Genomic DNA, 25,432 nt, shown 5'->3' with positions numbered 1-25,432 from the left:
GAGAAAAACCACCGACCAACGGTCAGTACCTGGCAACTGCCCCACATGGGATTCGAACCCGCTTCCCAGAGGTGGAGGGCTTGTGGTAATATGTCGGGACATCTTAACCACTCGGCCACCGCGGCCCCATTGCATTTTTAAATGCCCATGTATAAAGAGGCTGCAGTATTTATTTTCTATCTCTTTGCAATAGTGGAAAGTCTGGAAATTCTTTCCCATGGACAGTACTGAAATCACCAATTAAGATTATACCGGACAGCATATACCCCACCCAGTCACAACATGACAGTGGATTCTGTTCTCATGGTAGCTATAGTTCATCAATAGAAGAACATCTTGTCGGAGATGGATTCCATTCAAACCCATCACAAAGTTATGCAATTGAAAACCAGACAAACAAAACAAACACACAAACAAACTGTATCAGGGACTCGGCTAATATTAACTCTTTTTATCATCATGTAAACTTCAGTCAGTTTACATCAATGGAGAAACAAGTTGTGCAACAGATTAAAGTATGAGGAGTCCTACAGCAATAACACATGTGATCAGGAATGACTGTGAGACTCCAACCCCGACCACCAACAAGGTGAAGGACAAATAGAACTTAATAGATCATCCGACCACCTGGTCGGTTCTATCACATACTCTAAAGAAGATTTGGAAAGAAAAAGAAGTTTACAGCTTCCCCCATTTTATCCCCCTCAAGTTCTCTAGTGCTGGCAAACTTCAGCACTTGATTACAAGATTACAATGGTGTATGTTGCTGTAAGAGAAACTCGGTCAGAGTTCTGCATGGTGTTAAACCACTAATGCTAACAGTATCGTATGCAGAAGTACCACAGACATTTATGTAACCTTGTATCAGGTTTTTAAGTAGGAAGGGGAAAAACTTGTTTTCACATGTATGTATCTACAGCATTAATTCTACACAAAGCTGGCACGCTATCCAACACTTTGTTTCTTACAAATCAACCTTCACTCAAACTTCTAACTGAAAGAAAATTTAAATTCTTCTGTCAACGAAGATCTGTCAGAAATCTTGTTTAATGAATGAGGAGACCCAGTTGGAAAAATTGTCACTAATGAATATCACAGAGGAAGAAATTTGAATATTCAGATTGAAAAAAACTTCTTTTAAGAAGAAGAAACCCATGATAAAACCGCACAATCTCTTTAATCCCCCCCCCCCCACCAAAGTTATTTTTTTTTTTATTTCTTGGTGGTCTAGGCGGTTATTCATTGGCCAAACAAATCTCTTCTCAGAAGCTGTCCATAGCAATTACCAACCTGAAGTCTTCACTTTCTCTTTGCATGATTGTGTACTTAAAATTGCGTGATTCACGAAAGGAAATTTCGACCGAATTCCTCCTAATTTTTTATGGCTTATATATATATATATCTCCCGTGGTCACACATAAATTCTAAAATATATTTGGAAGGAAATGAATAAATCCAATGAATGGCTATATGTGTTTTCACTTCTATATACTGATATGCCTCCCTGTAGCTAAATCTAGTCTAGTTTTTAAATCTCCCGACAAACATATTGTCCAAACTAGGTCACGTAGAACATCAACATCAAACGACAGGCCATTTGATTACAAGATTATATCTCTGAGCTGCTACTGTACTGATGCTGTGTATCTACCCTAAAACATCTGACCAATCAGATTGCACCATTGTATTGATTGGTCTTTGTGATAGAGATGCTTATGACCCAGAAAGCTGTACATATCCAGTAAATAATTTGATAGGTGCCCCGGGTACAGATATGTATGTCATTGATTTGTGGAGATGGGAAAATTAATTCACACTAACACCTAGTATTAATTATGGTGGGAATTCATTAATTTAATACATAAATCATAGTTAGCAAGAATCTTCATCTTTCCAGGTACAAAATTTTCATTTTTATTAATACTGTTTTAAGACAGATTCCTTTATACAAATGTCAATTTTATAGTAACTTGACCAAATACTTGGGTTGGTATATCTTTATAAACAGGTGTCCTTTATACAGAGGTCCATTTATAGTAAATTATACTAAATTGGGTTGATGAGTCTGTTAACTTTTTTTTTATATTTTTCTTTGTCCCTAACTTGGGTGGCTGCAATTCCTCATAAGACATGTTTGACTGTATGTCAAAAAAAAACCACCTCCAAAATATTTCCTATTTGATTGATGTACAATACAGCACCTAAACAATTTGCACTATTTAATTATGTTAACGTTCTAACAGGTCTTTTATCTCCCATCTTGACTAAATTCAGTGTTTTCTAAGGTAATCAAGGACATGCAATACAATCTATCGGACTTTAAGAGAGCCCCTAGCAACCTTTACAATAGGACAGTCACATCATAATTATCCAATCAAAATGCCATGTATATCTACAATCTCCAGGCCCTGACCATGCTAAATTCCAGCGCGACACCCACCTGTCCTTTTTAAGGTACGAGAGTTTACTAGTACCTTTGTCCTTACGTCATAGTTACTAGGTGTCCTATAGAAACGCCAGTATATAAAGACAGCAACAAAGACACTATCTATTGTGAGGGTCAAGGTATAGGAATTACCTCCCCTTGTTTTTTCTATAAATGGACGAAAAACATTATTATTGAATGAAAAACTCTTTGTTAATCTAGAGTTTCACAGTCTTTAAAATGAAAACTTGAATGAGCTGTCAATTTAATCGGAAACCTATTATAAAATCTTTCACTGATAATAAATGGTTATAAAATAGCCCATTCAGAAACTTGGTGCCTCATTGGTTTCTGCGAAGTATAATTAGGACATTTTGCGATGTCAAACAGTTTGAGCTGTCTATAAGCCTTCTTAAAACTGTCAGATTGGTAACAGTCGGAGATATGTTTATAGATTGGAGAAAATCGAAGATAAATTGCCTAACAATTTCCTCCATTCCCCGCATCTACGCTACACTCAATCACATCTAAACAATCTTTTCAGACATAACGGACCGACATCGGGGTAATTCAGGCAGCTCTGCTGACTTATCAGTCATATCTCTCATTTCCTCCTATCAAAATACTATATTTCAATTTAAATATCTTTTTAAAACTTTTTTTGAAGTAATTTCATTTTAATCCTTCTACAATAACACGTATACTGTTACTATACAAACACTCCGATTTTTAATATATCTACCAGAGGAAGTTTATAATACAGGTAAAGATATGAATTACTTTATTCCTTTGCCGCAAACAAAAATCAGCCCTATGATATTCAACAACACAAAACCAAGACTAATTCATGACGGTTTATAAAGATCAGATATCTTAGAGTTTGTGTTTCTGATGTAACTTTTAGCACAAATCTAATGAATTCATTCTATAGGAAATTTCAATTTAAAATGTCTGGAAGAACTGTGAGAAACTCGGCAAGGTAAAGGGTGCACAATACATAGACAAACAATGAATTCCATACATTTTAATGGCCATGTGAAGTTTGCATGTTTCCCATACGAGATTTACAAGTAGAAATTTAATTGGGAGGGATATCCTGCTTTGTAAATATCTTGTACAGCTTTAGAAAATGTTCAGTGCAGCTTATTACTGATGTAATAAGTCAATGTGTATGGAATTCCATCATCAGTGACCATTCAGATTCATTGATAGTGCATATGCACACGCACCCATCTGATCAGTATGGAAGGAGATATTTCTTTAAGACCTAAAATGGCTGGCACATTATATAATTATAACCTCTTGTAGCACATATACTGTAGTCGGCCCAATAAGAGCCCTGGGTGGTTAAAACATTGAAGCAAATAAGGGAGTGCTTAAAAGCAACACATTTTGACGAGTCTTTCATAGAATTATTAAAGTAAACCATAAATCTATTTGCAAAAGTTATCAGTAAGGAATTATTATAAACAACACTGTTCATATTTTCAGTCTGCATTTGAATGGAAATAAGTGAAATTGAAGTCTTTGCATATTACAGAGTTATCTATCTTGCAGGTAGATATTGATTGTTATGTCATTATTTATTTTGTAAGCTCAATTTACGTCATTTTCTCCAAAAAGTATGCAAACATGTGACGTCACAATCAACACCTACCCGCAAGGGCAGATAACTCTGTTATCTGCAAATACAGAATACTATCAAGGGGTGAATTCTGTTCTAATCAAAGCTATAGATCTTCAATAGAGGATCACCTATATATATAGCTAGTCCCAAATGAATTCTGTTCCAACCCATTACATATCACTTATTTTCCTTTTAAGACATAGAACTGTCAGTTTTTTTCTATACTTACCCATTATGATGGAGAATTCAAAGCTTTATATAAATCAAACAGAACAACAATTCTGCTTTAGACGTTGTCATGGATACGGTTGTTGTTGGTTGTCTCTCTAACCCATAGTGTTGGTTGTTACGGTAACATCTGAAATTAGAAAATGAAAACATTCTTGAAATTTATTTACGCTTTGTCAAGCAATCATTCGAATAATATGTCTATCATTTTTAATGTAGAACTGAATATAATGCAGACATGATATTAAATAATAAATACAATATTACTATAAAGGTGTTTTTGTGCTCTCCTAAATATCAAAGTTAAGGCTAGTTTAAAAATCTGTGAGGGCTTAATGTGAAGCTATCAAATAAATCTTAAGTTACAGCTAAAAGCTGACAATGCTTTCTCTCTCTCTCTCTCAAGGCAGTATGTGTTTATATATATTTTTTGCTTCTGCAATTTGTTGGTGCAGAAATAAAATACAAGCTACCAAGGTCAAGTTTTCCCACTTAAAGATGTATATGAAATGAACCGTTCACCATTTGCCTTATACAATTTTTCGCAGAATGTGGAAAACATTCCATCATTTAGGTCCTTTCTTTGATCTTAAACTTTTTATCTTTATCACAAAATTTTTAATGTTCACAAAAACAGTACAGGAATTTCTAATCAATTTCATAATATTACATCATGCCTGGGAAAAAATGAATTTTCTTATTACACAGTTGAACTTGGATGTTAATCAAGGACACCAAAGAGACATATAGCTAATATATCCTTTATAGGCAGGTGTCCTTTATAGGCAGGTGTCCTTTATAGCATGGCAGTGTCCTTTATAGGCAGTGTCCTTTATAGGCAAGTGTCCTTTATAGGCAAGTGTCCTTTATAGGCAGGTGTCCTTTATAGGCAAGTGTCCTTTATATAGAGGTTGATAATATATAGAAAATTGCATCAAATGGAGTTAATAAAGTCTGTTCTTTTATAGACCAGTGTCAGGTTTGACTAAAATGTTCTTTGATAATATTTTCCCATGTTTTTCATTAATAAATAAAACAGATACAATTGCTATGAATATAATGCTACACTATTGTATAAACCTAAAAATCAATTTAACATGGACAACATATTACTTATTTAAATGCATGCACATGGATCTTTACTGCATAATAAATACATGTATATTGTAAACAATACAGGAAAAGACTATTCTTATTTTCATGCTTTTTTAACTAAAACATTATTGTTGAAACTGTATTTTCTGGTACCGTATTCGACCCAATAAATGCCCATGTCCCTACAATAAAAGCCTCTCATCCTTTAGAGGCTTCGATTTCAATCGCCCAGGCATAAGACCTGTATAACTATATAGGTTTACAATAATTTCATCCAATTATCCCCCTTTTCATTTTTTCAATTTTTTAAATGCCCCGGGTACTTATTGGGTTAAATACATTATATGTATAGCAACAAGTACAGTGTTGATTGTACATATTCATTATTGTACTAACTTTTCAAAATAGATTTTGGACGAAAATTGCTCTAAATTCAAGTACATTTATAGTTTGCATATATAATATATGCTGAAACTCGATTAGAACACAAAATCTTCTGTACTGGTAATATTTCATGCTCAGCTTAGGGAGATGAACCTAGTAATGAATGTTTACTTTTCCATGACTGTTAAAGTTTTTCCGTGCAAGATCATGATCAGATCAAAAGAAAATTCTGTTATCATGATACTATATCAACTATATGTAACAGCTTTAGTACAACTAACATTTAATCGGTATAAAACCTATACGCGATACAAATCAAAGCTAGTTTTAAATCAAAATACAAAATGTCTTTGTTCGGATGATACACCGTCCAAATGATTTCATGAATCAAAAGAGGAGAACATTTGCTTTTTTATCCCATGGCAACCACTGTGTAGGTTCACACATTAGAAACCAAGGTCAAACATTCAAGCATCCCCCAGACCAGGACTTCAAAGCTTCTGACTGACATGACAGATGAGTAAAAAAATCTCGGTGTCAGAGCTCTTGAACTGAGTACAGATGAAAGAAGGGGAAATGTGAGTGGGAGAGAGTGACAACCAATCCATTTTCGCCTTCTCTCTTTGCCTGAGGTCATGACCTCGAAGGTAAAGGTCATATAAAGTATGACCTTGTCTCTATATATGGCATTGTTATATGGAGACCTGAAGGCAAGGGACTGCACTCTGTCGGTGACCTGTTGTTTGGGGATATATATGACCAGTTCTACAGCAAATGTGGTGTCTGTTTACAAACAAGCGGACTTCTGTGTAGTGACCCTTTGTTTAAAGATGTATATTACTAAACATATTACATATAGTGTTTATAAACAAGCAGGCCTCTGTGTGATGCCTGACAACACAAAGTAATGTAGATATTATAGCTATATATAGGTAAACAGTTTTAACACTCATGCAACCTGCATAAAATTTCAAGAATGAATTGTTTAATCAGACACAGACTGTAGTAGAATTATAGCCTTTAATAGGAGATAATGAGGAGGAGGACTGTGATATGATGATATGTTTGATGATAATGATGATGATGATGATGATAGTGATAATGATGATGCAATCGTGATATGAAATTATGCTGATGATATGATGATGATGATGATGATGATATGATGATGATGATGATGATATGATGATGATGATGAGATTTTGATCACAATAAAGTTAAATAATTTCATATCAGTCAGATATATAATAAAATAATTATTCATATTTCGGATCAAGCAAAAAATATTAGTATAGACTAATCTGAATATAGATTTTCCGGGGGTTTTCTCTCAATAGCATGAGTGTAAAGCACTTCACATCCTTCAGAAATTTTATACAATGAAAGCCGGTTACACGAAGATATATATAGCTGTAGAAAAAAAATTCAAGGTCACAAATACTGGTGTATATTATATGGTTTTGTTGATTGTAGATTGATTCTCACAGGTTGGTGAGAACTCCTTACATAATTTACATGGTACACCTGTAAATTTGGTTATACCTGTAAACTTTTATATTCATATATAAGTACACAGCTGCAGTCTCACTATATAATCCAACACTCGGAAACTAGCTCTTTATAAGAACCACCCTACTGAGGATCAACAAAATCACTTTGTTATAAGCATAGTTCGTTATACACATGTTATATGACAACAAATAAAAATTATGTTATAACAATGTGTTCGTCATAGGCATGATCACCTGAAATATGCATATGTTTTACTGTATAAGAAACACCCCAACCCCCTCCCTCCTAATTTTGGATAGGTACATATTATACATTATTTAACTTTCACAATCTATTTATACACTTGTATACAAAGTATTGCTATCATCAGAAGTTATCCCCTAACCCCCACCCCTCAAACAGCTATCATCATAAGAGATCCCCTCCCCCCGCCCATCCTCATCAGAAATGATCCCCTCCCCCCCCCCCAACCTTGCAGACAGCTATCATAAGAAGTGATCCCCTCCCCCCCCCACCCCCTCAGACAGCTATCATCAGAAGTGATCCTCCCCCCCCATCCCCTCAGACAGCTATCATCAGAAGCGATCTCCTCCCCCCCACCCCCCTCAAACAGATATCATCAGAAGTGATCCCCTCCCCCCCCCCCCCCATCCCCTCAGACAGTTATCATCAGAAGTGATCCCCCCCCCCTCCCTCCTAGACAGCTACATCAGAAGTGATCCCCCCCCCTCCCTCCTCAGACAGCTATCATCAGAAGTGATCCCCTCCCCCCACCCCCCAAGACAGCTACCATCAGATGTGATCCCCTCCCCCCCTCCCTCCTCAGACAGTTATCATCAGAAGTGATCCCCTACCCCCCTCCCCCCTCAGACAACTACCATCAGAAGTGATCCCCTCCCCCCCCCCCCCCCCCCCCGCTACCCCTCAGACAGCCATTATCAGAAGTGATCCCCTCCCCCCCATCAGACAGCTATCATTAGAAGTGATCCCCTCCCCCCACCTCTCCCTCATCAGACAGCTATCATCAGAAGTGATCCCCTCCCCTCCCCCCTCCCTCCTCAGACAGAGGTTAATCCATAATCCATTCCTGATCTAACACACATCTAAACAAGTACACCAGAAACATCTTAGAGAATTAAATCCCAGGCTGTGTATAGCATGAAGGCTGTTATATATCTGGGTCAGTATTGGGGGTGACCTAGGTGAACGTGAGATCATACCCAAAGTTTGTATACAAGACATAAATAGAAAGTCTTACTCCAACTCAAACCTCTTCTGCTCCATTATTTGTAATTATCCACTGGTTGTTACAATTGAACAAAAGGCTTTGTGTTTTTTTTAAGATTCAAGTATATCATCATGCTTTTGCCCTGTAAACTTTTTTTCCACATTTGTATTACAGTATTAACTCATTCAACCTTAAAATTTCCTAATGGACTGCTCTAGTCTTTGACTTAGAAGAGCCTAAAATTGTTTTCAAGGGAGTTAAAACATTCAACATTCATTTATAAAGAACTCTTAATTATAACACAACTGATACACATAGTATAACATATACTACAAATTTTCACAATTTAACATTTGTTTTTCTCTCATAATCTTATTGCCATCAAAATGATCTCTTGTGCTCATTTTTCTTCCCATGAAAGCTTTTCAATATTGTGTCTACCAAAGTTCTTCAATCAATCAATTCTCATGTGATCTGTTCTAGAGTATTCCGTCTTTTAATATTACAGAGTTACCTCCCTTGCGGGTAGGTATCGATTGTTACGTCATTATTTTGTGAGCGCAATTCACGTCATTTTCTCCAAAACGTATGACGTTATATAATTAATTTTTCTTTGTTTTCATACCAAATCTGGCTTTCTGATTGGCCAATATTTTTTTTTGCATACCACTATGAAAAAAAAAATCCGAGAATGGCGGGAAACCCCGACGTTATCGTGACGTCACAATAGAGACATTGACGTTGCGTATTGATTCACAAAAAAGAGTCCCTTGAAAAACCACTGTAATGTTACATTTAAACATACTTCATTTTATCAAATAGAGTATAAAATTAATTATAATTATTGATGTCACTATTTTTCACTTTTATCGGGTTATGAAAAGAAAAATTGTTTGCAAACTTTTGTGAGAATCCGCTACGCGGATTCACACAGTTTGCAAACAATTTTTTTTTCATACCCCGATAAAATTAAAAAATAGTGACATCAATGCTTAAATACTCATAAACACATGACGTAATATTCGATACCTACCCGCGAGGGCAGATAACTCTGTAATATGCAAATACAGAATATATATATACTTCAGCAATTTCCCCTGCCACAACAGCCTTCCAACAACAATGTATGGAGATTTTAGATAATGAGCATGTTCTAATTTAGGGTTGGTGGTTTTTCTCTGGGCACTCCAGTTTTCATCTTATATCATTACAATACCTGAAATATATCCTTGACTCTTACATCAGATCCAAATCTCATATATGTTTATGTATTGCATTTGTTTAACGTGCATGACTTTGGCTCAGGTATGGGTACAGCATACATGTTGTACCTGCCTAATCATATTGATCAACGATTTGGAATTTCAATGGTATCAATCAAAATACTTAACAATGCCGTGAAATTTGTCAATATTTCTTGTTATATGTTTCATAAAGAATGTAGAACAATACATTTATATCATATTTTGCTTCGTAGTTATGGAACAGAATCAGCCCCACCGAATTGTCCCTTTAAGGAACTTTCAAAAACTTCTGTAATGCTTTCCAATGGAGAATCTATAGTTATGGAGTTTCCATTAGTTGAGCAGTAGTCATGAAACTGGGCCAAAGTAAAAATAAAAACTTTTTCTTTAACTTTCCATTATAATTTGCACTAACAATATTTTTTTTCACCTCACTGTGACCTATAGTTTCCCATGCTTCTGTGAATGACAACAAAACCTGTGCTCCTTTTAAGACTTCCTTCAGTATGGTACAGAATTTCATTGCCAAAATTTCTCAGGTAAATTGAATTGTTACTCTGTATTGAGACCTTTTCGTGCTATATACTGAGAAAACTATTCTAGACATTTATATGATTGGTATAAAACATTCTATCATGAAAGTTTAATAGAATTTCAATAGAACTCAACAGTGTCTGAATATTGACAGACTTCAATCAAGGCTTTCTAGCCTATATAGAGACTCAACTAGTACTGTCTTGCTCTAAGTCGCTCAGTACAACGCAACAAAGAAATAAAGGCATTTAATCCTGTTGCACAAAAAAAATAAAAGTTGAAGTTTATTATATAACAAGATCCAGATCGTTACGCAGCATTCAATCACTACCAGAACACAATCACGGGGTAACAAAATCTGAAAAAATGTGTAAGAGTCTAGTGATCATAACAGCAGCTACCAGCTACGGTAATTCTTAAAATGGAGAACGTATATTATAATATCAAGTAGAAGTTAGTCAGACGACTTCATAAAAGAATCTACCAAGATTAACGTAACTAAATACCTTTCCAACGAGAAAAATTTAGTAAATTTTTGAGGGAAAAATGGTAATTTGAAAAGTCGTAAAAAAATACAAATTTCCAGTTAAATTTCAACTTTTCCCTCAAAATTATGATTTTTTCAGTTAAATTACGTCTTATTTCTCTAGAATTTTTTTTTTCTTATTTTAAGAGTTTTGGACTTATAATTGATACAATTTCAATATAATATAATCTTATATGGGTCTGTCAAGAAGTAAAGATATATATATATTGTAATAATCCTCTACAAGAGTTCAACTTGTCAGCATGAAGCTTGTCGAGTGCTAACTATCCAAAGCCTTTAAAAGACCAATATTTTAGATTCCCTATCATTCATTATTAATACTTCGCTTGCTTGGCTTTAACATATTATATCATATATAACTTGAAGACTTAAATTTCATATTACATAGCCACTCATGTAAGATAATTTTTGTCGATAGCATATGAAAATTATGCAGGCTTAATCTGCTATTCACGCTAAAAATAAAGATATTTATTTTTCCATGCGTAAAGATTAATGTTTGAATGACAAAAGTGAATGAATAGATCGTGAAACACTATTTGACATGTAATATTATAAATCTCTGATAAAGAAAATAGAATATGTTATGTACGCCAGGTGGTAGCCATATTGGTTAAAACCTAAGTAAGATGCATATAAACTGCTGTGTCACAGTGACAGAAGAGGATCATATTATCAACCACCTGTTGGGATACAAGTCAGACGGATCCCAGTAATTAAACCCATGTCGCCTTCTCTTTACAACAGTAAAAAATATCAGGTAAAGCTTAAGGTATATACCCTACTGTATTCGACCCAATAAGCGCACATGGCGTTTTAAAAAAATGAAAAGGTGCCAATAAGACGAAGTTATTGCAAACCTTTACAATTTTGTATAGTTTTTGTCTTTATTTATGCCTGGGCAATTGAAATCGAGGCTTCAAATGGGGGAAGGGTGCTTAAAGGGACACAGGCGCTTATTGGGTCGAATACGGTAGTCTTTTATAATCCTAGATTAAAGCTATATATGTAGCTCGCTTTCTCTACAACAGAAAAAAAAATCTGCTACATTTGTCAGGTATAAAGGTATAGTTGTTAGCTTGTCATATATCTCTTTATATAAAACAGAAAAATCTGGTGAAAGCAGATATATATGTCAGGTATACAGGTATATTTGCATGTTAATGTGAATGAATACAGGGAGGCTATGACTTTTCACAAATCACCAAGTTAACAACAGACATGAGAAAGTCTACAGCAGAGAATTTTTTACCATGAACATCTGATATGTATGTTATGGTAATATCTAGATAGAAAATCTCTTATCATATATAGCTTTTCTAATGATATATAAATATCTTTACATAAAGGTCTATGGTCAGTGTAAATGATATTGATTTTAACATTCCTGTTTGACAGGTGGATTTCAAATGTTTTTCAAGACATCACTCAAACCATTATCAGAAGTATGGTGGGTAAACCATGGTCACTTAAGCAGAATTCATATCAACTTTCATAAACATTTGTAATTTGATCCACTCTTAATGGGGTAAAAGTTGGATCTCAAGGTCATGGACCTATTCTGTTGACAAACATATTACAGGTCAAGGTCACTGTTTATTTACAAGTCTGATAAAGGTCAAGGACCTTGTCTATTGACAAGGTCAAGGTCACTGCCTATATATATCTACTTAAGCATAATAATGGCCTGTATGTATAGGTATATAAATGTAAGATTTCAAGAGCATGCAAAAACATATTCCATAGACAAACCTAAGAGGTCAAGGTCACAGCCTACTGAAGTTGAATCAATGATCACAGCACTAGCCTATCCACTAAATTCAGAAAATGGACTATATCACAAACGAATCCATTAAGCTGCATTTTCTACAAACAATTTCAAAGCCAGTAACAGGATGATCCAAGATGTCATTGCTCAGATCCATCAAAAAGAATTAAACTGTAAACATCTAAATAACCTGGAGACTACCAAACAGCACTCCCACACTCAAACACTCCTAGAGGCAATATATATACTGATACATGCATGTATAACATGTAATATTTCACCTTAACTTCAGTGCAACATGCCATACCTGTACATTATCTGTTGTTTATATGTAAACACACATTCTAACCCGAGATGGCCAGGAATTTCACCTGTTAATTATTCAACATTCCATTCAGGATTTAAGAATATTTTAACTTCACATATTAAATCTCACTTTGGTCCCATTCAGTATTATACAGATACACTATTATTTATGGTAGACAAGTATAAACCTCCTGTTGTTTATCCTGCATCCTGTGCTTTAATTTCATTTCTTTAATCTTAAATTCTTACCACAGAATATTGATAAATAAGTCAGTCAGTCACTATTTAAGCAGGATCCCCCCCCCCCCCCCAATTTATAGAGGTAAAGCTTATTATTAATGTCTACCTAAAAGTGAATGAATCTTTGACAATTAGGCAAATGTGGAGATTTTTGTGCAACTTTTTCGTACCATCTCTCAAACTAATCACAAATCAATATGTTACAAATAGAACTCTTAACAATCAGGGCACCAGTCAGAACTTGAGAAGAAGTACAAAATGTGTTTTCAAGATGGCGGCTGTGGCGGCCATCTTGGATTTCGGATCGACCCGAAAAATAACAACACTTTGTCGGGTACCATGTCAGGAATCATTTCATGCAAGTTTCATGGCCAAATTGCGCACTGGTAGAACTTGAGAAGAAGTTCAAAATTGTGTTTTCAAGATGGCGGCTGTGGCGGCCATTCATGTGGCGGCCATCTTGGATTTCGGAACGACCCGAAAAATAAAATCACAACACTTTTGTCGGGAAAGCTTATTATTAATGTCTACCTAAAAAAAATGAATGAATCTTTGTAGACAATTAGGCAAATGTGGAGACAAGCGGACGGCGCACAATGCGGACGGCGCAGCTGCGCACTTACGACGGACGTAAAGCATGATGACAATGATTTTTGTGCAACTTTTTCGTACCATCTCTCAAACTAATCACAAATCAATATGATACAAATAGAACTCCTTTAACAATCAGGATTTTTTTTTCAATTACCCTCTTCGACCCAATAATCGCCCATGTCCCTATCAGCGTCCCCTCCCCTTTTTGTGGCCTCATTTCAATGTCCAGACCAAAACTATTAAAATTGTATTGGGTTTGCAATAATTTTCTTTTTATTAAGCACCTTTTATTTTTTAAACCCCCTGGGCGCTTATTGAGTAGAATATGGTACTGGGTTAAGAAATTTTTAGATTTTGAATGACAAATTCTTCTTGAAGTAGCGATTTTTTTTATAATGTATTCATTCTCTCCATATTACAAAGTTATCTCCCTTGCGAGTATAGCTTGTGACATCATGACTTTGCGAACAACAATTACCTTTTTTTCCTTTTTGCTTCTGGAAAGTGCAAATACAGAAAATATGTAAGTGCAGCAATTATAACAGATGTTCTCTAATAAGATTCATAATATGGATATTTGGTATAATTATCATTTCAAAAATTCTATCTAATATTATCATAGAACATTAATCCACTAGGTCCACAGTATGAAACTGATCTGAAAGTGTCCTCAACATCTAGACATCGTTTCCTCGGCTGAAAATCTCATTTTTCATAAAACTTCATACAGGATACAGAAAATCCATACCCTAACTGAACGTACGACATGCAATCACCACATTTTTCTCTCCCTCATCAAAAGTCACAGAAAATTAACCCCGAGTCCAATTCGGCGTTGCATAAATAATGATAGAAGGAATGCAGCAGTGATCACGAAATAAGGTAGAGTTCACCCTAATTATTACACCCACGAAATAAGGTAGAGTTCACCCTAATTATAATCACCCCCACAGATCTATAATAGACTTGTCCAGATCAAAGTTGGAGTTGTCCAACTGGTAAGATATCAGGGGTGTCGGGATAAAGTTCAAGACAGGACAACAAAATAGCAGGACATGACAAAGGTTACACCGAAAACATATCTTTGTGTCGGTATAAGACACAATTATATATCAACAATGTTCTATCACCTGAAGACAAAGGTTACACCGAAAACATATCTTTATGTCGGTATAAGACACAATTATATATCAACAATGTTCTATCACCTGAAGACAAAGGTTACACCGAAAACATATCTTTATGTCGGTATAAGACACAATTATATATCAACAATGTTCTATCACCTGAAAGCATACACACACATGATGACTTTAGAATAGACAACAAACATCAAAATATTCTACACAAACTGTCTTTGACCAAATAACCATCCCTGTCTAACCACCTCCCCATTTCAAGATCTGACAATTTCAATTATCATGATAGTATTTTTATCTTCACTAATTGCATATTATCTGTAAGTATGAACACCAAATATTTTTTGTTTCATTTGCAAATTGATGTGTGCCATAAATTTTGAGAAAGGTTTAATTTTATTCCAGATAAGAGCGAAAGAGCCCCTTCAATTTTCTTTGTTTTTCACATGCTAGAGGTCATATTTGGTTGGACATGGTAAACTATTGCATTTACTCTTTTCTTGTTTGAAAAGGGTGAAAAGGAAGGGGAATCATTTGTGCGGAAACAATAATATTTTTTTCAGATAACTTTCATACAATGGCAGGATTATGTTTCTAATTGTGAAGCCATCTATAGATGGTAAATTGGATTTTACACCAAGTTGTGTCAGAATTTTGTAAATACCTGGTCAACTCACGAGATATAATCATATAAAACAAATCAATCACTTCCAACCAATATGCACACATCAGGCACATTAAGTTCCTTGTGATGAGGAAACCACAACACATACTCTGAAATAACGTATGGTAAACTCTGTCTTAGCAGCCTCCTCTATATATAAAGACCACCTGCCTAATAAGACCAGTTTTCAAGGGTCCCAAAAATGCAACTAAAACAGGGCCTTATCAAGAAATGTTCAGTAGCTTTTTCAGCAAATTCCACATCAGATCAGCATTTTGCAACAACCTCTTGAACAATTCAATCATTTACGTGAAAGTTCAATATTTCAATTTTTCATGACAATATTCAAAGATTTAAAATAGAGCATTATCAATATTCAAAGATTTAAAATAGAGCAATATCTACTGAAATTGCCCATATATTGCTCTCCAAATTTCCAATTCAACAGACAATCCCAATTTATATTTCCTAACTAGTAATGGTAAGGATATAGTCACGGTTCACTGGAAATTATATCTTCTGATCATGATGTTTCACCAAATTAAATAGCCAAAAGGTCCCTCCTCTGTAGCACCATCATCTCCAGGAAAGGTTTCAATCACCACACAGAGATACTATTTCGGTGTGTATAATATATGTTTGTAGAGGTCTACATTATTATAGACTTGTAATATTCTAACCCCCCCCCCCCCACTCCTCCTTCTTGTCAACGTACCTCACGTCATATTTTAAATATTTTCTTCCTTTCTCTATTCTAAACTCCACATCCCCCACCCCTCTCCCTTTTCAGTCATTTCCATCCCTTGTAACGCCTTTCATATACTACTCTCAACCCTAAAAAAACTTCTCCAACATTTCAATGTTAACCTTATAACCACATATATCTGTAAGATTTTCCCAGACCACATTTTCTCCCCTCTCGATTCTCCTCTGTAGATGAAGACTCTCTCCTTTGATGAAGCCTCTCTCCTTTGATGAAGCCTCTCTCCTTTGATGAAGCCTCTCTCCTTTGATGAAGCCTCTCTCCTTTGATGAAGCCTCTCTCCTTTGATGAAGCCTCTCTCCTTTGATGAAGACTCTCTCCTTTGATGAAGCCTCTCTCCTTTGATGAAGACTCTCTCCTTTGATGAAGACTCTCTCCTTTGATGAAGCCTCTCTCCTTTGATGAAGACTCTCTCCTTTGATGAAGCCTCTCTCCTTTGATGAAGACTCTCTCCTTTGATGAAGCCTCTCTCCTTTGATGAAGCCTCTCTCCTTTGATGAAGACTCTCTCATTTGATGAAGCCTCTCTCCTTTGATGAAGCCTCTCTCCTTTGATGAAGCCTCTCCTTTGATGAAGCCTCTCTCCTTTGATGAAGACTCTCTCCTTTCCTGCTTCGATTATTAAATCAGTCATCCTCTATTCTCAAACTCCTTTTATGGTATATACATCTAAATATTTTCTTCCGACCCTACATTTCCCCCCCTCTATCCCCCTCCCCCTCCCCACCCCTTCTCTCTCCCTCAACACCCCTTCCCTCTCTTTCTCCCCTCCCTTGTTCCTCCTTAACTTCTCCACCCCTCTCTCCCCCTCCCCACCCCTTCTCTCTCCCCTCCCTTTCTCTCTCTCTCCCTCTCCCCTCTTCCTCCTTCTCCCCCTCTCGCTCTTCCCCCTCCCCCACCCCTTCTCTCTCCCCTCTCTTTCTCTCCCCCCTCCCCTCTTCCTCCTTCTCCCCCTCTCGCTCTTCCCCCCTCCCCACCCCTTCTCTCTCCCCTCTCTTTTTCTCTCTCCTCCCCTCTTCCTCCTTCTCCCCCTCTCGCTCTTCCCCCTCCCCATCCCTTCTCTCTCCCCTCTCTTTTTCTCTCTCTCCTCCCCTTTTCCTCCTTCTCCCCCTCTCGCTCTTCCCCCTCCCCACCCCTTCTCTCTCCCCCTCTCTTTCTCTCTCCCCTCCCCTCTTCCCCCTTCTCCCCCTCTCACTCTTCCCCCTCCCCACCCCTTCTCTCTCCCCTCTCTTTCTCTCTCTCTCCCCTCCCCTCTTCCCCCTTCTCCCCCTCTCGCTCTTCCCCCTCCCCACCCCTTCTCTCTCCCCTCTCTTTCTCTCTCCCCTCCCCTCTTCCCCCTTCTCCCCCTCTCACTCTTCCCCCTCCCCACACCTTCTCCCTCTAATTTAACCTCTCTTTCCTTCCCTTCCTCAATCAGAATCATTAGCTTTCAAGGCAAAGGTCTCTCAACACTTGAGCAATTTATTGGCTGATTTTCAGTACAAACCAGCAGTGTATCATTTATACTTAATAAAATTATATTCACCATCAAAGCTTAACATAACTCAAATCTATTTCAATTCTGAGTTTATCTCATCTTCAACAAAATTTCCTCATTTTAGAAAAACAGGAATACATAGTCATACAAAATTAGCATGTGTAGATTCCAATCTAATCCATTAAAATTAGAAAAAATAATCTTTTCATGTCTAAATACTCAGAATGTGAAGTTAACAAGGCTTTTGAGTGTTCGCAATCATGTTTGGTGATATGGTCTGAAGGATAAAATAATATCAAATTGTTGGGATCAGAGACTTTGTAAAATAATGATATGATGGTGAGATTCTCCACGGGAAATTTAGTGTTTATCTACAAGTTGGTGTATAGCTACTATTTTATTGGGTAAAATAGATCAGTTCTCCGCAGATCACTTCATAAAAGTACAACATAGAATAATTCAGCTTTTGAAATTTCACTGTACTGAAAACCAGCATGCCAATTATAAAATTAGCTTTATAATCTATTCAAATTTAATATTGTGAACTCGAGATATATTTTTTTCTACCTTGATAATGATTTAAATTTACATTTGGTGTCAAACATCAGTTTAAAAAAAATATTTCATATTGTGAACTCAAAATAAATTTTATTCCAGCTTCATAATGATATATTTATTTGTTGTAAAAAATCAGTTAAAATGTTTTTGTTTGATCTTAGTTTCATTTATTTTTATAATTCATATTCATTCAAATTTTAGGTAAATGAGAGATTTTTTTTTCGAATATTTTCTATGACAATAGATTAATGATTTTCACAGACTAAGTAGCCCGTCTATCTTACGGAGCTAAGTGTTTTGAGTTCGTTTTTTTGTTTGATTTAATATTGTAAGAAATCAGAGCTAACTATTCAGACTGCCGACTCTTGGGGCAGCGGTGACCGAAAGATTGAAACATCAAATATGAATTTATATGTTATACCATTTCATATATACAACATTGTACAAACGTGGCAATATTATCACATTGTCCTGCATACAAAATTACACAATTTACATGTGATATACAGGTGAAAATTACACAATTTACATGTGATATACAGGTGAAAATTACACAATTTACATGTGATATACAGGTGAAAATTACACAATTTACATGTGATATACAGGTGAAAATTACACAATTTACATGTGATATACAGGTGAAAATTACACAATTTACATGTGATATACAGGTGAAAATTACACAATTTACATGTGATATACAGGTGAAAATTACACAATTTACATGTGATATACAGGTGAACATTACACAATTTACATGTGATATACAGGTGAACATTTATAATAATGCTGGTATATACAGCGGTTACAGAATATAATTAAAATGTATGAGGTATTTATATATCAGATTATATGCACAAATGCATAAACATTTGTCATTTTAGCAACATTTTCTTTTAAATTTCTTTGATAATGTGTTAATCGAACAAAAATTTTATGGGGAATTTTTAATTGATTATTATAGTAATTAATCTAATTTGAATTCCAAGGTTAATGATCTGTTGACATCAGATTTGCTAAAATAAAACACAACAGTTCCTATAAATATATAAAAAAAATCCACAAATTTCATTTCTGTACATACAAATAGTAATTATGGTATCACCACAAAATAGGATTGCAATTTTGTTGTTCTTATATTATTTATATGTATCTCTTTAAGAGGGGAGGAAAACTCAAATGATATATTTGAAACTTTGGAAATAACATATTGTTAATTGAATCTTAAAGACAACTACTTTTCTGAAACGACTTTTAATTTTTGAAATTGGAATGTAAAATTAGATTGATAATTTTGTAGAGTCACAAAAGTTCTTAACTTACCGTTAATACTACACCTATCATCACCTTCTGAACAATTAAATTTAAATAAATTAAATATTAATTTTCATAACATGGGTCGTATTATATATTTCCCGCCATTGTCCTAATTACCGAGCGTTAGTTGACTTAACTGCGCCAGACGGTAAAACAGCGATATGAATCTTCACTATCAGCATAGTTTACACAGGAAATCTTGCATTTGTTTGGTATTGTTACCTTCATCTTATGCCATCAATATATATTTCCTTATGTTATTAATGTTTTTAAGTAACTTTATTTTTTTATTTCAGAAAGGTAGTGGGCCTTTAAGCCTGATTTATATAACATTGATATAACCAAATATCCTTCTTAATCATCTTACATCACATACATATAACTTATATAGTGTCATATTTAAAGTAAAATGTTTTGAATTCATTAATCATTTAAACTTCATTTTCGGTCAAAAATATTTGTTTTCCGTTCAGAATCAAGTAAACATGTCAATCTGAATCCTGTAATTAGGATCACTATGGCTAAATCCTACGAGCCACCATGACATTATAGAGCGTCAATGACAGGAGCGTTAGGTCATCGTACCTATACATCTACACATGTGTCCACCTGTCTAATACACCTGCAGTTTTACCTGTACAGGTAGACACCTAGACTGTTGTCTCCAGCCACACTGATTAAGTATGGTTAGCTTTTCACAGGTGATCATGCATCAAAGAAATTTCCATTTTCTCTTTTTTCTATGAAAATGTCTCTGTGTATATATGGGGATGCATTGATGTACAAAAGTGTATGTACTTTTTTTATCTATTTTAAATTGGTTTGTAAACAAATTAAGACAGAGCTTATTGACTGTGAAGCCAGATTAAGGATACTGATAATTTTGTTTGCTCATTTACAAACAGTACGTATGACAGTAATATCTTATCATTAAAGAGTCTACACAAATGTGGTTATTAAAACTTTTCAGTTAAATGCAAGTTATCAATTAAGTCAGGTGAAATTAAACTCACAAAATACAAAGGAGGTCTTGTTGCATATAATTGGAAAACATTTATAAATTGGAATGCAAAATCAAATATTTGTATATTATGTTTAATATGAAAATATTGTAAATAAATAACAAGTTGGAGATGATAAGCAGATGTTAAAAAAAAAAAAATCAAAGCAATGAAATAATCTTACATCAATATATATTAGAGAGAAAAGTTGTTTTTGATGTAAAATTTGGTTCCATAAAAAATTCTGTGGTTTTCTAAGTAATGAGAATTAATGATTTTGTGGACATTAGAGATCTGTTGACGAGACGGGGGGGAGGGGGAGGGTGCGCCTGAGGGGGCGGCGGCGGGGAAAAGTGGGGGGGGGGGGGGTTGGCTGGGGGGGGGGGGGGGGGTTTTTTTGGGGATTATTTAGCGCGGTGTTGAGATAGAGGTTGGGTAGTGGGACCTATACGTCTTGTGTGACAATGTGTGGTTTATAAAGATGGTGGACCCGTATATAAACAACACGAACACCATCTGACTGGGTTACATTAGAACCATACTTTACAGTGCGTAGGCGGACATAATTGGGGGGGAGCGGGAGCGGGGTAACCGTGAGCGGCGATATACAAAACTTAAAAAAAAAAAGGAAAACGGCACGCGCTTAAAGGAGATTCGGATCTCCTACTCAACTGGCGACACTGCTGAACTGACGCATAAATACAAACTAATTAGGTATACAATTAATATATCAGACACTCTTTAACCAATCAAAAGTGATTTCTAGATTTTTTTCGTGTGCTTTCTTATCATTTTTATTCTATTAACATGGGTTCACAAGTGGTTTTAGTTGTGGTTGAAATGATCTCTATTTTTCGTTTCTAAATACTCTCAATCACATGTGAATTTCTAAACAGTATTACCGGTGTTTGTTGACATTGTATTTTAAACCGTTTCGAATTTCTTCATATAGATCAGGCCTTTAGAATAGACTATAGATTGGCAGAATACTCAATCCAGGTTTAACACTAATTTGGTGGGAAGTTCTCCAAGCTAAACTTGAAGTACTTTAAATTCTATGTCATCATAAACTGTATAATGTTTATATTCAGATGTTCTGAATAGTCACCTTACGAAGGTTGTTATTCAACACTTTGTTGCCTGATCAGTTTTACATATTTCCCCACTACACACACACAATATTCACAACCTTTGAATTCAGAAGATTACAGAAAAGTTAAAACAAATTATTAATTCTAACTAAAGATTTTTCATAAAATTATCTATCTACTAAATTACTAACAACTTGATAAATACATACAAATCTGTGATTAACCTAAAAGAAATATGCATTAATAATAATAATAATATATAATGTTAAAGATAATTTATAAATGTCCTTGACTGACTTTACCCCTTGTCAATATAACAAGATATTGACCTTGACTTTAGGTCTGACCTCCTTATAGTAAAGTTAACTGTGACCTTGACCTTCACATCACTGAGTGAGCCTCCAAGGGCAAAATTGCTAGTGCGTACAATATAGTGGTTTGGTGGTTTTTTTTTAGAGTACTCCAGCCTTTCCTATATAGGCCTCCATCTCATAAACCTGACATTTTTAAATGACCCGGGTTGTTTTTAAAGGACATGACCTTTCAATTTGGTCCCTTCAAAAACATGCAGCTATATGTGGTTCATAACTTTTAAAGTCTAATGCAGATAGTTCAATTTTTACGGTAAATCCGACAAAAACAAATGACCTACATGTCATTTAACAGTCGCATGCACATTCCAAATGATGCAACACAATTATGTAATATATAACGAGGCTACAAAATATACTAGTACCTCCTATCTTAATTAGCTGGTGTTATTCCCGAAACTCCAATTGTCCTTTTAGTTTTCCTCCCCCTCACAAATATCACGGCAATTACGGTACCATCCACGAATTAGCAAATTATAATGTGATCGTTTAAAATTACATAATAGTTGTTACAAGACCATTTTGATGTAATTGCTGTGTTATATACGGCTTTGTTGACATTTTCTCTACATATAAGACAACGATACTGTACACGTACAAATATATATGAACATGACTTGTGCAATACACATATTAATATTTAATGTTTTAACTGAATGTATCAATATTCATATAATGATTTCAGGTGCTTTGCCTTTTCAATTCATAAATACTACATTTTTTCTTCATTGAAATATGTATATTTTCCAAATTCCCATGAAATTGGGAAAATACGGTAATACTTAAAATTCTTTAGACTTAATTCCACTCCAATATTATGCACCCAAAATGTCACTGTGTACAAGTGGATAAAGGAATAAACTAAGGATATTAAAATTGTATCTAAAATTATTCATAAAATTTTCAATTCAAGAAGTCAAAACAAAGCCTTTGTATTTGTGTTTGCATTTCAAATACTTTTATCTTTTAAATAACCTGCCTTTAAATTTTATCTTTATTAAAACTGTATCTATAAAGTTTAGATGTATTTTTAAGAACTAGCTGATTTGAACCAATAAAGTCCCCCCTTCCCCATATCTTTTTGGCCCAATTTCAATTACCTCGAATCAATAAATACAGACTGAAATTATGCAAACTACGTAGGTATTCTCTATTTGAGTTCTTGTGCAAATTATGTTATGGCTAATGTGAATATTTACTCTGTGCAATTACTTTTGTTGAAATAGTCACCGAAATAAAATTTTGGTTCCTTTTGAGGGTCACTTCCAATTTGTTTATCGAGAATTTCTAAATCACCCTGTGAACTTATCTTTATGGTCGAAAACCATCCTCAAAATCAATATTTTATCTATTTATTTTACTATGAGTATGTTGTTTTCACTTTAATTAAACAAACTAATGTTGATTTTTAGAGCTCTGAAGTTTTTCAATATTTATACTATAGATTATCAATATATGCACACAATAGTAAATTATGGAATCGTTTTGCACTGAATAATATACGACAGTGAATTCCTAACTGAAGTGCCATGCATATATGGTATATTTAACAGCATTCCTTATGTAAATTTACAATTTATATAATATATTTACACAGGCATTTATTACTGCAGATCAGCAGCACTCATCACTCAGTGAACATGCAAACAAACATTTGTGTCCCAACCGACAGAACAAGCAAACGAGCAACCATTTGTACCCTTACCGACAGAACATGCAAATGAGCAAACATTTGTACCCCGACAGACGGCTAAGGGGCACATTACACATATTATCGTAATAGAATGATTTGTGAAAGTTAGAGTGTCAATCCGTATTTTATCTTATAGGCTTTAGCCGTCTCTATCAAATCCCAGTTAGCCAGTAAGGGACGATGATAAAGTTGACATAGACACCGGTCTACTGCCTGGGAACATACCGTGGGATCTAGGGGTATAGATTCAAGCTAACCAGACATTGTAACAGTTAGTCTGACGTGTAACATTTACTCTGGCAAATTAAAATTTAGGGGTAAACTGGGACCTAAGGTCGTAGATTGTAATAGTAAGTCTGACAAAGTAAAATTTAGGGGTAACTAGAGTTGTAGATTCAAGCTAACCAGACATTGTGACAGTAAGTGGCTATACAGTATCCAAATTTTAACTGTAAACAAAAACATTGGTATGAATATATACATGGTTATATACATACTTGACATGCTTTTTATACCTGCTCATTATTGGAGTGTTATCATAGTATTACTTACAAGTGTATCTTAAATATATATTTAATTTCAATATTGTCTGTAAAATTACATATATTATATATATGATTTTGAGATGTACATTTATGTATCCACAGGGAGAGGGCTTATATAGGCATAGCCTGCTGCCCAATCCCTATTAAATCTAACGATTTAATAAAAATATTTTGAAATGAAAATGTGACAGTAAGCCTGACAAAGTAAAAATTTAGGGGGGAACTGGGATCTAGGGGTGTAGGTTCAAGCTAACCAGACATTGTAACAGTTGGTCTGACAAAGTGAAATTGAGGAGTAAACGTTGTGGTTTAGTCTGAAGGAAGAAAACCCTCAAGTTATACAACACAAGAAATTATAGACTCTTCAATACTTGACTCAAATGTACGATTTACCATCGATTAGTCCCATCTTCCTTTGATTTGTGACATCACAATTAGGTGGCGTGGGATTTATCAATTGTTAATCGTTCTTTACCAATATAATTTATGAATCTTACCAACTTCAGAATAGCTACCAATAGTTTGTCACCATGACATCAGAACATATCAATGTCAGACTACCAATAGTTTGTCACCATGACATCTGAACATACCAACATCAGACTACCAATAGTTTGTCACCATGACATCAGAACATACCAACATCAGACTACCAATAGTTTGTCACCATGACATCAGAACATACCAACGTCAGACTACCAATAGTTTGTCACCATGACATCAGAACATACCAACATCCGACAACCAATAGTTTGTCACCACAACATCAGAACATACCAACATCAGAATACCAATAGTTTGTCACCATGACATCAGAACATACCAACATCAGACAACCAATAGTTTGTCACCATGACATCAGAACATACCAACGTCAGACTACCAATAGTTTGCCACCATGACATCAGAACATACCAACATCAGACTTCCAATAGTTTGTTACTTTGACATCAGAACATACCAACATCAGACTACCAATACTTTGTTACTTTGACATCAGAACATACCAACATCAGACAACCAATAGTTTGTCACCACCACATCAGAACATACCAACATCAGAATACCAATAGTTTGCC

At 35.1% G+C, this 25,432-nt stretch overlaps 1 protein-coding gene across 1 annotated transcript in view; it reads right to left on the bottom strand.

Moving 5' to 3' along the window:
* LOC138310483 (mitogen-activated protein kinase kinase kinase 2-like) overlaps positions 1–25,432 on the bottom strand; it is a 69,676-nt gene that overhangs the window by 32,828 nt on the left and 11,416 nt on the right. The window contains exon 2 of the mRNA XM_069251711.1: positions 4,282–4,410. Within this exon, the coding sequence (XP_069107812.1) occupies positions 4,282–4,285 (4 nt within the window). The 5' untranslated portion in view covers positions 4,286–4,410. The remainder of the gene's footprint in view (positions 1–4,281; positions 4,411–25,432) is intronic.

Source organism: Argopecten irradians, chromosome 16, assembly GCF_041381155.1.
Source record: "Argopecten irradians isolate NY chromosome 16, Ai_NY, whole genome shotgun sequence".
Taxonomy (NCBI): Eukaryota; Metazoa; Mollusca; class Bivalvia; order Pectinida; family Pectinidae; genus Argopecten; species Argopecten irradians.
The sequence above is the reverse complement of the archived record's forward strand: the minus strand, read 5'-3'. Positions and strand labels throughout refer to the sequence as shown.